Genomic DNA, 15,882 nt, shown 5'->3' with positions numbered 1-15,882 from the left:
CTCCAGTAAGGACCATCCACTAAAAGAGATGAACGTATATCTAATTTTTCCTGGTTACAGCTTCTTATGCCCAGAAACTTCTATTTTTTTTTTTTTCCCTGCTGAGCTTTCTAGCTTATCTTTAGAATAGAGTCTTTTAGGCCTCCTAGCTAAAGCTGTTGTGTGTATTAACTGAATCTGCTTTCAAACTACGCAATTACCTACTTGTGTGCCTAACGATTATCTTCTCTCAGCACTTCTGGTCTCATCAGAAAATAAGAATATACCTGCCAGAGAATATTAACTATTTTCCTGTGTTCTCTTGTCCATCTGACTATTCCAAGCAGGGAAGCTTTTGGATACTTTTGAATAAAAACTAGCTGTACTTCTGGTGCAAGATCAAACGGCTTTCCTGAGCTTACGTGCATAAATGAGGCTATTTGTGAGACCTCAGTTGATATCTTATACCTATCAAAATGTAAACAGCCCTGAACTCTAAAGGAACAGATATAACGGTAGGCAAGTTTTGCAAACTTCCTTTACTGAAACAGAGCTTGTCCTACCTCACTCCACTAAAAAACAAATTTACTTTCCGAAATGTACTCCAGTAACTTTGCTTCAATATCTTTAATTATTCCATATACGTACTTTGTTCCCTCAATATGTTTTTAATATTTGATTTTTGAATTTTAACTAAGGTTAAAACTGAATTGAATGTTTCTGCCCCCACTCTTAGGAATGAAAAATTCTATTTGAACTGGTCGGGATTCCTGTTCACACCAATGTTAATAGTGCTCTGATTTCATGCAATTTTGCATTTTACACAGTGCTTGCACAAAGAGGCTTCCTCTTGATCATCATAAAATTATATTCAGGCTCAGCTTTTGCTCTGAACTGGGCATGAGAAATGTGCATAAGTAAGATTACTTTCGTTATGGAATGGCTGTATTATAACCAACCGTTTATACAGTATATTTGCTATAATTGTACATTGTAAAATGTGAATATTGCCTCTGTCCTTGAATAAATTACAAATGTTAAGGGTGACTTTACAGAAATCAGTAATAAAAAGAACAGGTCTCTTAATTTCCCCTTACAATTCCCTAGTAAACACTTTATGACACTTGGTGAATTAAATAACATTTCTCTTCTCAGTACCATTCATTCATTTCACAAATATTGATGAAAGCCCTGCTCCAAGCCAGGCATTTCACAGCCCCTGGAGAGACTCATACTCTGAACCCTTGGGAGCCCCTCAGGATAACAGTAGATGAGCAAGACAGACTTGACTCAAATGGTCACCCAAAAAGTCAATGTTTCTCTCTTCATAGGTCATTTTGAGTATGAAAATTTTATGTAAAAAATTGTTAGTGCTTCCAAACTGCTTAATGGCTCTTTCCCCTGGAACACCAGATTTTGAGGGAGTTCATCTGCCCAACACATTTATTGTGCAATTTCCCTTATTGACATATTTACCTTCATTGATCTACTCAGCAACCAGTTTTCTTGTTTATTAATATTGTATTAGTATGAAGTTTTTTTTTCATTGACCAGTCTGCAGTTTAACTGTAGCTAGTCAGCCTCTTTTCTAAGCATCTAGTTTGAGTGTTTCATGAACAGACATTGTCTCTGGAGGGTAGAAATTGAATTGGAAAAGGAAACAAATTTATGGCCTTCATAAAGTCTCAAGGTGCATTTCTACTTAACTCAAGTGGTTGTTTAACAGGCATGAAGTGTTTGCTGTATCTGATTGTTCACGTTAATTTATGTCCTCATGGTTGTTAGGTGGACAGTTATGGAAGAGGGGAGGTGGAAATAGGAACCAGTGCGGCTGAGTGCAAGCGTGGGTGCTCAGGTGGGGCACGTACCTGGTATTGCAGTGACAGCTCAAAGCCCTTGCCCTCTCCAAGTCCCCACCTCCCTTCTCCACACCCCCAACATGCAACTAAATCTTTCATCTTATTTCCCTAAACTGAAATAAAATGATGAGTTGTGCTAGTTTAAAACCACTTGACCCTAGCATGGGCGATATTTAAGGACAATCGGAGGTAGAACTCCTGACGTAACATCTTTCAATTTCAATTTCAATTTCAATTTCCCCGGGGTGGGGGAAAAAATCCCATCAACTATCCATGATGACCTGGTATAGGCTATGATTAAATGATGAGTAAGAATATAATGATTCTCATGATCGCCACAGTTTAGTTCCTTAAGCCCAAATTTGACATTTCTTCTGTATCATGTGAGTACCTCTGTCCCTTTTTAATGAACCCTTATGATGTTATGGAACTAAAACTAAATATTCAGAATTTTTCATAAAAGTTATCAACTTGTGATAAGGTTTTTGATAACTTTCATTTTGTTTACTCTTTTCTGGATAAGATGTTTTACAATGAATATGCTTACTTTTTAATTTAAGAAAAAGAATAAAGATTACAGAAGTACATTTGTAAAACTCCTACCTATATCTGTGCCATAGCAAAGTAGGTTTACTTTTTTTATTTCATACGTCCTATCTGGCTAAGTACCTATTATTAAAGTAAGGTGACCTTACATTCATATGGTTCTTTACACAGATTTTCTCACATGGAGCTTCATGAACTTAATAATGTAGATCACGTAGATCATAACATCCCAAAACAAGGAAAATATGTATTATTTTTTCTTGTTTGCTGAGAATTATGTGATTAGCAAATCGCATGAATAAGTCAGTATTTTTTCCTCCTAGCACAATGTTCCTTTTTTATATACTATAATTTATTTGTCCTCTATGTGCACCAAGTTCTGTTAACATAGAACATATAAAGAAACAAGACCCAGTTGCTGTCATCAAGCAGTTTATAATGCAGCTGGAGTAAAAAGACATATGCTGACAGAGAGAGTTAATTGGCAATGCAATTGATGGCACAGATAAAAAGAGCAGTGCCTGATAACAGTGTGTGGCACATCAAAGGCATTCAAGAAATGATGGATGGATGGAGGGATAGATGATGGATGGATGGATGGATGGATGGGCAGAAGGGCAGATGGATGGACTGACAAATTAATTAGTTACCAGAATAGAAAGGAGAAAAGTCCACTGGTCACAGATAGTTGAATTTCAGTAAATGTCTTTTGACTATTTCATTGGTCAGAGAGTGCTTCAAGAAGGAAAAGATAGACTAGCCAGGCCTTCAGGAACTTATAAGAATAGGGCTTAACTCTGCAGAGAGAAAGAAAGAGGGGTTGTCAGGCCAAGTGCTCAACCTGGACAAAGGCAGGGGGACAGAAAGAGTAGCTTCTGACTAGGGTGTCTAAGAGTGGCCTTCCTAAAGCAAAAGGTTTGGTGATGAGGTTGTTTTGCAGGTAGAATGGAACTACATCTGAGCACACCTTGACAATCCAACTAATGTATTTACGTAATCCATAAGCATGGGCAGCTACATAAATGTTTGCATAAAGTCATTCATGTGACAATAAAAAATGTTTTAGACAAAAACTGGAAATAGGACATAGTGTTGAATATAAAGTTATAAGAGACAGCTCAATAAGAAGTGGAGATTTTAAGTGCCAACTGGAATTTTAAAGTATTTTTAGAAAGATCTGCTGCACATGTATATATTATTGTATCAACCAAGTATTCCTATATCTAATTGAAGTTTCTGAGACAGTTATGTCAAATTCAGCTTTAGATCAATAGGTATGCTAACTGAGAACCAAAAGATCCAAAGACCCGAAGCTGGCATGAAAGTCTAGAGGCCTCCAAATATTTCATGGATCAAGTTTGATACATCTTGTATATGCTAGAAGAAAGGTAATAATTTATGTCTTCTAAGGTAGTCAACTTAATTACTAGACATGTCAGAACATTGATATCTCTTATATGTAAGTTCTTCTTGCACTATGAGAAGTCATATACATTGTTACTTCTCTTTAAACCTATTAATTATTTTATCTTATGAAAACAGTGATGTCATCACTTAAATGCAAGTGATTGAACAGGGGGGCCCTGGAGAAAAACTATGTGCATTAGAATCTAGTTCGACCAGTGACTTGCTAGTCAATCTTGGCCAAGTATTTCTCTGTTCTTCAGTTTTCTCATTAATGAATGATGATAATAATAATGGCACTAACCTCTGAAGATTGTTGGGAGGACTAAATGTAAAACTGTAAACTAGTGCCTGGCATGGAGTAACAATTCATAAATGATAGGCATATTACTGGTAGTGATAGATAACCAATGAAAACTCCACATATGTCTTATTTTCTTGACATGATTATGTATTGGTTTTGCTGGATGTATTTCTCAAATCATTGCTGGAAAGTTAGCTAGGATCCCACAGGGGTGTATCTGGGATCTCCACTGAGTGACTTTATAATTCGACGTATGTAGCTTAGTGAAGCTGACCAGTCTCTTACTTTCCACAGTGAGCCATCTTTATGGATTTGGACTGATGGATGCAGAAGCCATGGTGATGGAGGCAGAGAAGTGGACCACCGTTCCCCGGCAGCACGTGTGTGTGGAGAGCACAGACCGACAAATCAAGTAATGCTTGCTGCTGGCAAACAGCATGACAATGCCCCAAAATAGAGCAAGCCAGTAAATTGCTCAAGACAGCCCCTTGTTGCACACAGAAGCTAAAAGCTCTCTGTAGTTTCTCTCTAATGTGACTATGAAATGGTAATAGAATGACTAGGATTTTGAGCTATTAAATTGATACTGGTATAGCCCAAGAATCCTTCAAAGAAAAGCATCTTTTAAAAAGGGATTGGGTGATACGCTTACCTCTGGGCTATTGAAGGTTTTCTGCTGTCAGTATTTCTATTTGATGGTGCAAGTATTCTCCAGAAATCAGTGTACTTTTAAAAACTGTAACAACTCTATACCGCGCAGTTATCCAAAGAGTGATGCAAAATGTACAATCAATGAGACTGCAGTTTACTCACAGCTTTCAGGGCCTATTCCCCAGTTTTAGTGGCATAGACTTGGAGGCTGTGCTGACAAGGTTTGCCAACAGGATTCTATCTTAGTAGGCTTATTAGTGTTTTGCTCTTGGCTTTCTGTTCAGAGACTTTTCTCTCTGAAAAGTATTTTTGAACCTTGGCTAATGTTGAAACTAGAGACATTGTCATTCTTGAGAAAATGTGTTAGGAAGCAGAAGTAAATCAACGAAAGTTGTTTGAGTTTATTTTCATTCTACTCTTGTGGCAAAGAATGAGAGAGAAAAAACAAAAGGGTGGAAAGTTAACCAGTGTTTGTTGAGCACTTACTATGGGCCGCGCCAAGGGCTAGAAACTTCATGTATGTTTTCATGTTAAAGCTGTGTAACAACTTGGGTGTTACTCTCATTTGAAAAATGAGGAAACGGATCAAAGGAATTATGTGTTTATTCATTCACAAACTCATTCACTAAGTAACTATTTTTCTCCTACTTACTGAAAATTAAGCGCTGAGCAAAATATTAGGAATAAAAAGGAGAATAAGTAATACTTCTTACCCTTGTGGAGGTTACAGTCTAATGGAGGCATCACACCAAAAATATAATAAGTAAATAATTACAAATTATAATAAATGAATGTTGGAAATTTTAACAATGTAAAAAATAAGAGGTGGGGGACGTATTTTCACCGGTGGCTCGTTGAAGGTCTCAGGGAGGGGAAATTTAAGCTTTGACCTTGAAGGAAGAAGAGTTAGCCATAGGGACGTCAACAACAACAAAGAAAGTACTTCAAGCAGAGTAGTGCATGCAAAGTCCCCAAGGTGGGAAACTTGAATTATCCCAGAGGTTGAACCTGATGCCATCGTGGCTGCAGCCCAGTGTTCAAGGGGAACTGTGGCACAGGAAGAAGCTAGAGAGGAAGATGGGAAGCTGTAGGCAAGAGGGAATAATGTGCTGGCGGGTTACAGAGCGAGGGATGTGAACCCCCGGTATGCTAATCCCCAAGCCTCCACTGTACTACAGTACAGTGGTTCTCACAGTGTATCCTTATCACCTGGGAACTTGTTAGAAATGCAAATTCTTGAGATCCGTCCCAGACCTACTCAGTCATACACTGTGGGGTCAGCAGTCTGTGTTTTAACAAGGTGGTATCAATGCACACTCCAGTTTGAGATCTATTACCTTCATGAAGATGGAAGAACCTTGTTCCTTTTTCACCTCTCCCTTGCATCTTTCCCACTAACTGGTAATCCGTTCAGTGACCCAGTTGTTTTGGTGATAGCACTGTTGTTTGGTATCCAGCTATCAGCTGCTTGTCTTACATTGTAAGTTTATTCCATGCCTCCAGGTTCACTCACCTGAGCTCTATGGTGTCATTTGCTCAAACTCCCTCTCTCTCTGTTACAGGACAATCCGCCCTAACAGTGCAGTGCGCTCCATCTACAAAGCTTCGGGTTGCTCGGATAACCCCAACCGCCATGTCAACTACCTGGAGCATGTCGTTGTGCGCATCACCATCACCCACCCCAGGAGAGGAGACCTGGCCATCTACCTGACCTCGCCCTCGGGAACTAGGTCTCAGCTTTTGGCCAACAGGTACAGCAGTGGTCTCTGCCCACCAGTGTAGTAGTCACAGTGACACTTGGCTATTCCTTAGGGAGAAGGGAACAACTGCTGCTTTCATCTACCCTGGGAACCAGCAGAGGGGGCGTTTAGATGTCAGGACCTCACTGATCATAAGTAGAGAGTGTGAAGCTGCCTATAATCTGTAGGCATGGAAAAGTGGGGCATTTAATAGTTGGCTAAGAAAAGGATGCAGGAGAAAAATTGAAGGCCACTTGTTCTTTATCCTACAAAAGAATTGCAGAACACTAACTCGTAAGGCCGCTGAGATCCCCTCCCCCACCATTAAGTATCTGCTGCCATTTGTTACAGATTAACCGAATTCTCTTGCCCAAGCACTTACTTTCAAAAGTTAAAGGAAATTCTAATTTTTTAAAGCAGGTGTTAACAAATTTTTTCTGCACAGAGCCAGGCAGTAAATGTGCACTGAGCTGTATAAGCCAGGTCTTTATTCCCAACTACTCTACTCTGCCATTCGAGTGCAGAAGCCACCTAGACAATATAAACGAACATGCATGCCTGTGTGCCAATGAAACTTTACTTACAAACAGGCAGCAGGCCAGATCTGGCCTGAGGATTATGGTTTGCTGACCTCTGTTTTTAAGGTTGACTCTTCAGTCTTTTGCTTTTTGTTTTTTGTTTTTTTGAGACGGAGTCTCACTCTGTCTCCAGGCTGGAGTGCAGTGGTGCAATCTTGGCTCACTGGGATCACCACCTCCCGGATTCAAGCAATTCCCCTGGCTCAGCCTCCTGAGTAGCTGTGACTACAGCTGTACCCCGCCACACCTGGCTAGTTTTTTGTATTTTAGTAGAGACGGGGTTTCACTGCGTTGGTCAGGATGGTCTCGATCTCCTGACCTCATGATCCACCCGCCTCAGCCTCCCAAAGCGCTGGGATTACAGGTGTGAGCCACCGTGCCCAGCTGACTCTTCAGTCTTTACTGCCCTAGAGGGTATTCAGTTTCTCTTGTTAGCCTCTCCTCCCTGCTTCCTCCAAAACACTTCCCCAGCAGGTAAGTAACTGTATTTTGTACAGGCCAAGATCCTGCTGAGAGAATATGGCCAGAATGTTCTATCACACATTTTCTTTTGCTCCCTTGGCTTTTTGAGTGATTGGGAGCATGGGAGAAAGTTGTCAGCAAGTGGGACCGAAGAGGGGAGATGTCAGGTTTTCTTGTGATCCTCATTCTCATGGTGGTTCTAAATGACAAACCACAGCCCAAAGCCTAAAGTTTCTTTGATGTTTTTTTTTTCTCCCAGAAGAACATTTAATGGGAGCAAAAACGTTCTTATCAGTGGCATATATAGTTCAAATGAAAGTCAACCTTTTATGTAGATATAGCCACTTGTCCACACACCAGGTGACCATGGCAGTGGTGATCTTTGTTAGAACACTAACAACAGGCCAGAGGTGTCGAGAGGCGAGAGGCCCGTGAAAGTCTGCACAGCCAACAGTGAGACTGAACTTGCCAGTTGCTTTTAAAAATCCCCAGCCTCATCTACTATAAGACAGTGATAAAAGGAGAGAACAATAAGTTTTCTGGCTTATAACAACTAGGAGTACAGAATCTGAAATCTTTTTTTCTGAGATGGAGTCTTGCTCTGTCACCCAGGCTGGAGTACAGTATTGGCACAATCTCGGCTCACTGCATCCTCCACCTCCCAGGTTCAAGTGATTCTCCTGCCTGAGCCTCCCCAGTAGTAACATTAGTTAAAATGTTACTAGTGATAATAAATTAATCAGAACTTTGGCCTCTGCCTTTGATCCTGGTTCCCGTAATCTCTAAGTGCCAGGCTCAGATAATGTGGCCCTTGCAGGGTTTGGGCAGCTAGTCCTCTAACCATTTTCTACAGGTAAAATGTACAGCCGTTACAGGCACATGCCACCACACCAAGATAATTTTTGTATTTTTAGTAGAGACGGGGTTTCACCATGTTGGCCAGGCTGGTCTTGAACTCCCAGTCTCAAGTGATCCTCTCGCTTTGGCCTCCCAAAGTGCTGGGATTACAGGCATGAACCACTGCACCCAGCCCAGAATCTGAAATCTTCATGTGCGTTTTATTTCTATCTTAGACTTGCTGTGTTCTTTCAAATCTAACATCTTCCATTGGTGTATGGGAAACCTGGGTTTAGTACTTTAAATGTGATATGCAGCTTTGCCAGAATAAGTGTCTGCAGGTGCAAGGAACATAAAGATTCCTCAGCATAGGATCCCTGGGCACTTCTTCATGTCCTCCTCCCACTGCAGACAAAGAGGCCTCAGCGGGCTGCCTGCAGGGTAATTTCAGCTACCTGCCTGAGGTTTCTTTCTAGCAAGCAGAACTTCAGATACACAATTACGTGATTAATGAAGGTCTCTCCAGCTGTTGTTACCGAAGCTAGGGAAGGCCTTTATTTCTTGCTTTTTTTTTCTTTTCTTTACCATTATTCATCTGGGTTTAACTTGAAAACGTATCCCAGTGAAACACTGTGAAATGCAAAGGTTTGCTTCACATATGTGTGGATCGTGTTCCCCCGAGCCCCCTCCCTTGTAGAAAAACAGTCCCTCCGCTGTTGCTGTTTGCTTGAAACACTCAACCACTTCAGCCTGTCCGGGCTCTTCCTGCATATTCCGCTATTTATTTTTGGCTTCCCCTGAAATGACGTCAGTGAGGAAACTTGTGAGCAGAGGAGCTATGGATTCCATGACAGGCATTTGGTGGATTGCAGTATTGCTGGCTTCAGGCTCGCATGCATTCTTCAACAGCCGACATCTGCTTTGCTCTTTGCAAAGTGCTGAGCACAAGAGTGCTGCGTGACTTGTGTCGGAGAAAAGAAACAGACATTTCCGACGCGCGGTGACCGGCGCTCCCATAGCGTACCTCAGTGTCCCTCATCCAGACCACCTGGGAATAAAGTGTGCTCCCAGAATGTGTCTTCTTGGTCTGAAGCAGTTTCTTTAAGTGCAGCTCTTGTTTATCCTCCATCTCAGTCCTTGAAATAAGTAGCCACCGAAGAGAGGTAGAGAGCCTGGAGATTGGAGGGGACTGGAGATGCCAAGATATATAAAGGATATTGTGAATTCATTTGTCTACAAGCTCCACAGAATTATTGCTCTGAGCCGCTGACCCTTTCCATGTGAAACAGCTGCACCCGGTCCCAAAACCATGAATGGCCACCTTCCAAGGCCTGGCTCCCCCGTTCCCGCTGTGCTTGACACTGGTAGCATCCCTCCTACCGAGGCAGCTACAGAAAGACAGTTTCTTTTGGCACTCTTTCCATCTGGAGTACTCTGAAGCTTTCATTTCATTAGAGGAAACTTCTCCTCAAAACCTCTCGGTCTCTGACCTAGTGACAAGGAGGCCTCACGCCCTCTCACCTTGGCCCCGTTTCAAAGCACGTTCCCAGAATGGAGAGCTGGGAACAAGGGCATAGAAAGGGGTGGAGAGGAGGTGAAGCAAAGGCCTCTTTGCTCCTGGTGTCCTTCATGTTGGTGTGCAAGGCAGTCCATCTCCGTGGTGGGGAAAAAAAATGAAGAGGTCAGGTTTTGAAGGAATTTGCCAGAGATGATTGGTAAGAGCAATAAATATTTCCCCTGCCAGATCCTTGTCTTTTTTTCAGAGAAGTCAAGATTTCTCAGGAGGACCATGTAAAGCGAAGAACAAAGATTTTTTTTTTTTTTTTTAAATAGGAATTCTGAAAAAGTTTAAAACAATGTTTCCCTAGCAGAGGTGGTTTGAGATGAAGACGTGGGCTTCTTGTGGCAGACTTTCCTCATTTTATCTGTCCTACCCCTCTGGGGGCGGGGGTGACTCTTTTCATCCAGAATTAGAATTTCCAACACTGCACACTTAACTAGCCTGGCAGCCAACGTGGAAAACTCCCCAAGGCCTTTGAAGCAGCTCCTCTGTTCCATGGCTTACTCACAGCAGACTGCGTGTTGGCTCCTGGGAGAAAGAACCAGAGTCTGGAGGCTCACTTGGCATCACCTCTCCTTTGCAATGAAAAAACCAGAGACCAGACATTGAGGATGAAGCAGAGGGGGAGAGTCCAGAGGACGGTGCTGTCCTTTTCAATATTGACAACATATACATCCTAGTCTGGGGACCTGAAACTATGGTCACTGTGTATGGTTGGCTTTCCAGAAGTCCTCATTTACCTGGACATTTCAGTGAGGAATCGCGTCAGAATTGTTTATCTCCTCACCACAGGAATTCCTTGAAAGTCTGTTTTCTGCGAAGTGCTGAACACGTTGATGTAGTCTGCGTGGGCCGTCTGGAGCCCCTCAGTGGCTCCCTGTCCTGGCTGACGGGCACTTGCCTGAACTCCTGTGGAGAACAGCTGTTGGAGGAGGAACAGTTTCCCCAAGCATCTGCAGGTGCTAAGCACTGGAAGGCACTCAGCAGCATTCAGAACTCCAGTCCAGCTTGAGCTCTGTGCCCCATTAGCCCAGCGTGCACGCTCCCCCCGCAAGCCCCATGGATCATTCAGTGGGTGGGCGCCGTGGGTCAATGGAGAAGTCTTGGAATGGACTTTCCTTTGTTCTTCCCCTGCCCTCCCACCCTCTCGGTTCTCCCCTTGGCCTGTATACCCTGCCTAACAAAAAGGCAAATTGAATATTCACAGCAAGTGATTTACTTCTATAAAGAGCATGGAGGTCGAGTATGTAGGGAGAAGCCAGGTGGGCTTGGGTCCTTTGAAAATGTTTTTAGTGAGAGCAACTTTAGATATAAGCCTATATACTATGACACATTCACAGTCTGCCTGTGTCAAAATTTTTCAAACAAAAGCTTATCCCAGCAGATTCTTTCTTCAACTGGATTTGTTAGAATTATGAAAAGCTGTCTTTTTTTCTTCCTAAATCTCCCTCATTGAGTTTTAGATTTAGCTTAGATGTATTGGCCCTCTGTTCCAAATTTTGGCCTCTGACTGAAAACTGAAACTTTGCCTCCCTTTCTAAATTTGATTACAGATGAATATCTCTGCTTCTAATTATGTCCTTAAATAGAGAGAAGGTATACTTTCTAATCTGCAAAACCTATAGGGTCCTATAATTAAATATGTTTAAAATGTAGTGTTTATGCTTCAGTCGTTTCTGTCACTTCCCTACCCAAATGTTCAATGACAGACTATTGACATTTGTAAGGCATCATGGTGTATAAATGCATCTGTGGCTTGCAGTAAAAATTACACTTTTGCAGTGAATGTTTTACTTTCCAGTAACACCCAACCACGTGAACCTTCTTCCTTCATTCAAAAGAAGGTACAGCCTTTGGAGTTAGACAGAGCTGGGTTTTTCTTGACTTCACTGATACCTGTATTTCAATTTAGAAAGCCTAATTTCCTCATTTATAAAATAGATGTAATAGTATATACCTCACAGAGTTGGTTAGTACATGTAGTAAGATCACGTACAGTTACATACTTAGCACAGTGCCTAGCATAGTAAGCACTTAATAAGTGGTAACTCTTATTTACACAGTGCTTCTTGAAGCACCTGGTACATGACTCTATCAGGGGCAGATGACTGGGCCCCTCTCCCAAAAAGTCTAATTCTAATCAGTCAGGGGTGAGGTCCAAGGATGTGCATTTCTAATAAGCTCCCAGGTGATATTGAAGCTGCCTGTCCACAGACCACACTTTAAATAGCAAGGATTTAAAAGATCATCCACCTTTTTCATACACATTCTTATTACTTTTGTGTCATCAAGAGACTTGGAAGCAGTATGTTGCTGGATGCTGTGCAAGGAAATTACAAAGGGGCTTATAATATAAAACAGATACTTCAATAAAAGCCATCTACTCTAAAATGAATTAAATCTTGAGGAAGATGAAGTACTTATGTACCCACAAGAAGGAATGCATTTTGGGGTTGGTGAATGAACTGATACTAGTTTGCATATTGGAAGGTTTTTTACCAAGAAAAAAAGAAAACAAACAAAAAAAACCTTATCGTTTTGGGTATTACAGACCTCTAGAACCAGTTTCTTTCTCCTTCTCAATCTTAAAGAAGTAATTGAGATTAGGAAAGAGAGAAAAAGCACATAGTATGTTTTAAATACTCTGTATCAGAAGAAATTATTTAAAACTTACAAAAACCAAACATCTAAAAAAAACAAAAAACTCAACTCCAGTGGAGCCAGATGTGTTCTTTGAGCTCTACCTTAAATTGTAATGAAGCACTTTAAAAAAATAAAAAATAAGGCCGGGCACTGGTGGCTCACACCTGTAATCCCAGCACTTTGGGAGGCCGAGGCGGGCGGATCATGAGGTCAGGGGTTCAAGGCCAGCCTGACCAACACAGTGAAACCTCATCTCTACTAAAAAAAAAAAATTAGCCAGGTATGGTGGCAGGCACCTGGAATCCCAGCTTCTCAGGAGGCTGAGGCAGGAGAATTGCTTGAACCCGGGAGGCAGAGGTTGCAGTGAGCTGAGATCGCACCACTGCACTCCAGCCTGGGTGACAGAGCGAGACTCTGTCTCAATAAATAAAGAGACAAAAGAGAAAACTTCCAGGAATATTGTCCTGATGTCTAGTTCTGTAGTGAACATTAATACTGTTTGAATAGTAGTGGCTGATTCTGAAACTAAGATCCATTTACAATTTTAGAAATAATTATTTGATAACACATAGCTGTCAGTATTTATAAAACATCTTGTTATTTAGTTGCCATAACATCATAAAAGAGTGCTATAGCCTTAATACATGGGCTGGACTGTTTAAGAGGAAAGGAAATAAAGCTTACAGTAATTATATAAGTTATTTCCTGAGTTAATTCCTCAAAAGGATATACTACACTTGATGGTCCTCGTTTCTACCAGGCTTCATCCAGAGTAATTTATTTGGAAACCACTTGCAAGGATAGGGCTCTGGGGCACCATTTTAATAACTGGATGCATAATTTGTGCCATCACATGCATATATCGTTTCATCAAGCACATGATTATAAAGTCAACCTTGACAGGACAGAATTGCACTGCAAGAGAAGTGGATAAAGGCATGGAGTTAATCTACTTAGGCTTTCAGCACACTGGCTCTGCTTTATTGACATTTTACCCACACTAATAATGTTGGCATGTGTCTGACTTCTTCACTGTTGGCACAGCGCAGACATTCACACCGGGCATTAAACTTTTTAGTTGATAAAAGAAGATCCCACAATTGGAATCTCTGTAGCAGGTGTCCATGGTTTGACACTTGATTGTCTTAAGCAAGTATGTTCTTTGCAAACAAAGCACATCTACAAGCTATATTACCTTTTGTTATATGCAGAGATGCAGTTTCCTTTAATGTTACAATGGTAGCAAATAAGTAGCTGAAGTATTGAATCCAGGTTAAAATACACAACAATGTGTACTTATAAAGGACGGAATGAAACTAGAAATGTGAAGCCCAGTTAGGTGACAACATCCGTCCATGCCTGTTTTTCTCCCCATCAACTCTTTCAGCAAAATGTGATGGTTGTGTTTGGCTGTATTTTCGTTCTTCTCCTCAACTCTTATATTCACATGAAATTAATGAACATTCCAATTCTGAATAATGTGAAGAGACCAGGGGAGTGGAAGACTGCTTAGCCACATAGACAAAGCCCATTTATGTTTGGGCTTTGAAACACTTATTTGAATTTTGATTTGTGGATATTTCTTCTTGGCACTCAGTTTATATTTAATTTTTGTTCCTGATGTGATTTGAAAGTGATTGGTAGCAATGGAATGACTTTCAAAGGTGGACAGGAAAGGGTGGAAGGGAAGAAACGTAGGGTCTGCTAATCCAGCAGTCAAATCATTGACCCATGGGTGATTAAAAGTTGGCTAAGGTTGTGGAAACAAGACTGCCCCTCATGTGATGGCAGCTTCAAGTCTCCTTTGTAGTTTTTGGATGTGAGGCAATGAGCCAAATGTTCTGTCTAAACTGTTTGGGAACTGCTTTTAAGTTCAGCACTCTTGGAGAGGTATTATGTGACAAGTTATTGCTTCAGTGCCCTCAAATGGCACCATGGCCTCAACGAATTAGAGCTTAAGCTGGAGCTGTGGAACTTAAGGAAGGAAGTGGTTCTAAACTGCTTTTCTGCCTCTAGCCATTTCTATATCAACATATTCCCTTTAACAACATCTCTCTGTTAGAAAGGGCAGTTTGAAAAAGCTCCTCTTCCCCTATCTCTGTTGTCTTTTTGCCCAACATACACATGTTGTGGGTTTTTAGTGAAGGATTCAATGGATGTAAGTTAAGTATATAATGACACAGCCATTTCTTCTTACCCATGTCTAGTCTTAAGCCATAAACTTGTGAAATGAGCCGATTGTGGTCGTTCAGTGGATTGTAGGATCTCCACAAAGTGCACCATCCTTTCTCTATTGAGGACCCATTCCAGTGGGAAAATATTCATGTAAAAAGCTACCATCTTCATCCTTGTCATTATGAGCCAAACTTGCTAAATCCAACCTGGTTCCTCACTGAATTGAATTCCTCTATTTCGAGAGGAAACCGTTACAGATCGTATACAGATGTCCTAAAAAGAGAGAGAGAATAGGCTTCATGTCCAGGTAAAGTTTGAAAATCACTGCCTCCCAATTAACCCCGTTATGGAAATTGACAAAACACATTTGCATATTCTAAAGACCTGAGATGTCCTCTATTAAAGAGTTCTATCCATCTTTGATTCAGCCTTTCCCAAGTTTTTTGACCGTGGGACACCTGAGAATGCTGCCTAATAATTTTCATTTTTCTGTCTTTCAAGGGTTCAGGAACATATAGCAGGTGATTTTCCTGTTTATTGCTTTTCTCTAGGGAATATTGCAAAGTGCTAGTCATTTACCTATCACAGTCCAAAGTTGTGTTTCTGAACCCTTTAGCTTTAGAATCCTGCTGGCATTTTAGAAAGAGCCTCAGACACACTGACAAAATACATTTTTTAAAAATCAGAGTTCTAATATATTGTTATAAGAAAATTGAACTAGTTACTTTTATGTTTAGAAGGGCACATTTTCTCTCAACGGGAAGAGATACAGAGAAGGTCAAATTATAACCACCAATTTGTCAGGTAAACATCAGATTAAAGCAAAGACAGTTGATTTGTGTGTTTTGAATAGCCATCAAACTTCAGTTACCATAAACTTTGTTACCGTTTGTCCCCATTGAAGGAGAGAAATATCCCAGTAACTGGACATGATTGCCCCTAAGAAAATTTTAGAGATATTTTTCCTCTCTGTTTGCCTCTCTCACTTGCAGTGAAATAATAGAGGAACATAATTTTTTTTTAATTTTTTTATTTTTTTCAGTGAAATAATACATGAACATAATTTTTTTTTTATTTTTTTCAGTGAAATAAGAGATGAACATAATTTTTTTTTTTTTTTTTTTGAGACGGAGTCTCGCTCTAT

The 15,882-nt window shown here is 40.8% G+C and overlaps 1 protein-coding gene across 1 annotated transcript in view; it reads left to right on the top strand.

Annotated features, from left to right (window-relative positions):
• Nucleotides 1–15,882, top strand: part of PCSK5 (proprotein convertase subtilisin/kexin type 5) — a gene marked incomplete at its 5' end in the record, with an annotated part of 476,836 nt that overhangs the window by 263,645 nt on the left and 197,309 nt on the right. The window contains 2 exons of the mRNA XM_011947042.1: nt 4,387–4,504; nt 6,306–6,494. Coding sequence (XP_011802432.1) covers nt 4,387–4,504; nt 6,306–6,494 — 307 coding nt within the window. The remainder of the gene's footprint in view (nt 1–4,386; nt 4,505–6,305; nt 6,495–15,882) is intronic.

Source organism: Colobus angolensis, unplaced genomic scaffold (genome assembly GCF_000951035.1).
Source record: "Colobus angolensis palliatus isolate OR3802 unplaced genomic scaffold, Cang.pa_1.0 Scaffold257, whole genome shotgun sequence".
NCBI lineage: Eukaryota > Metazoa > Chordata > Mammalia > Primates > Cercopithecidae > Colobus > Colobus angolensis.
Note: the sequence above shows the minus strand (reverse complement) of the source record. Positions and strands in the feature narration are given on the sequence as shown.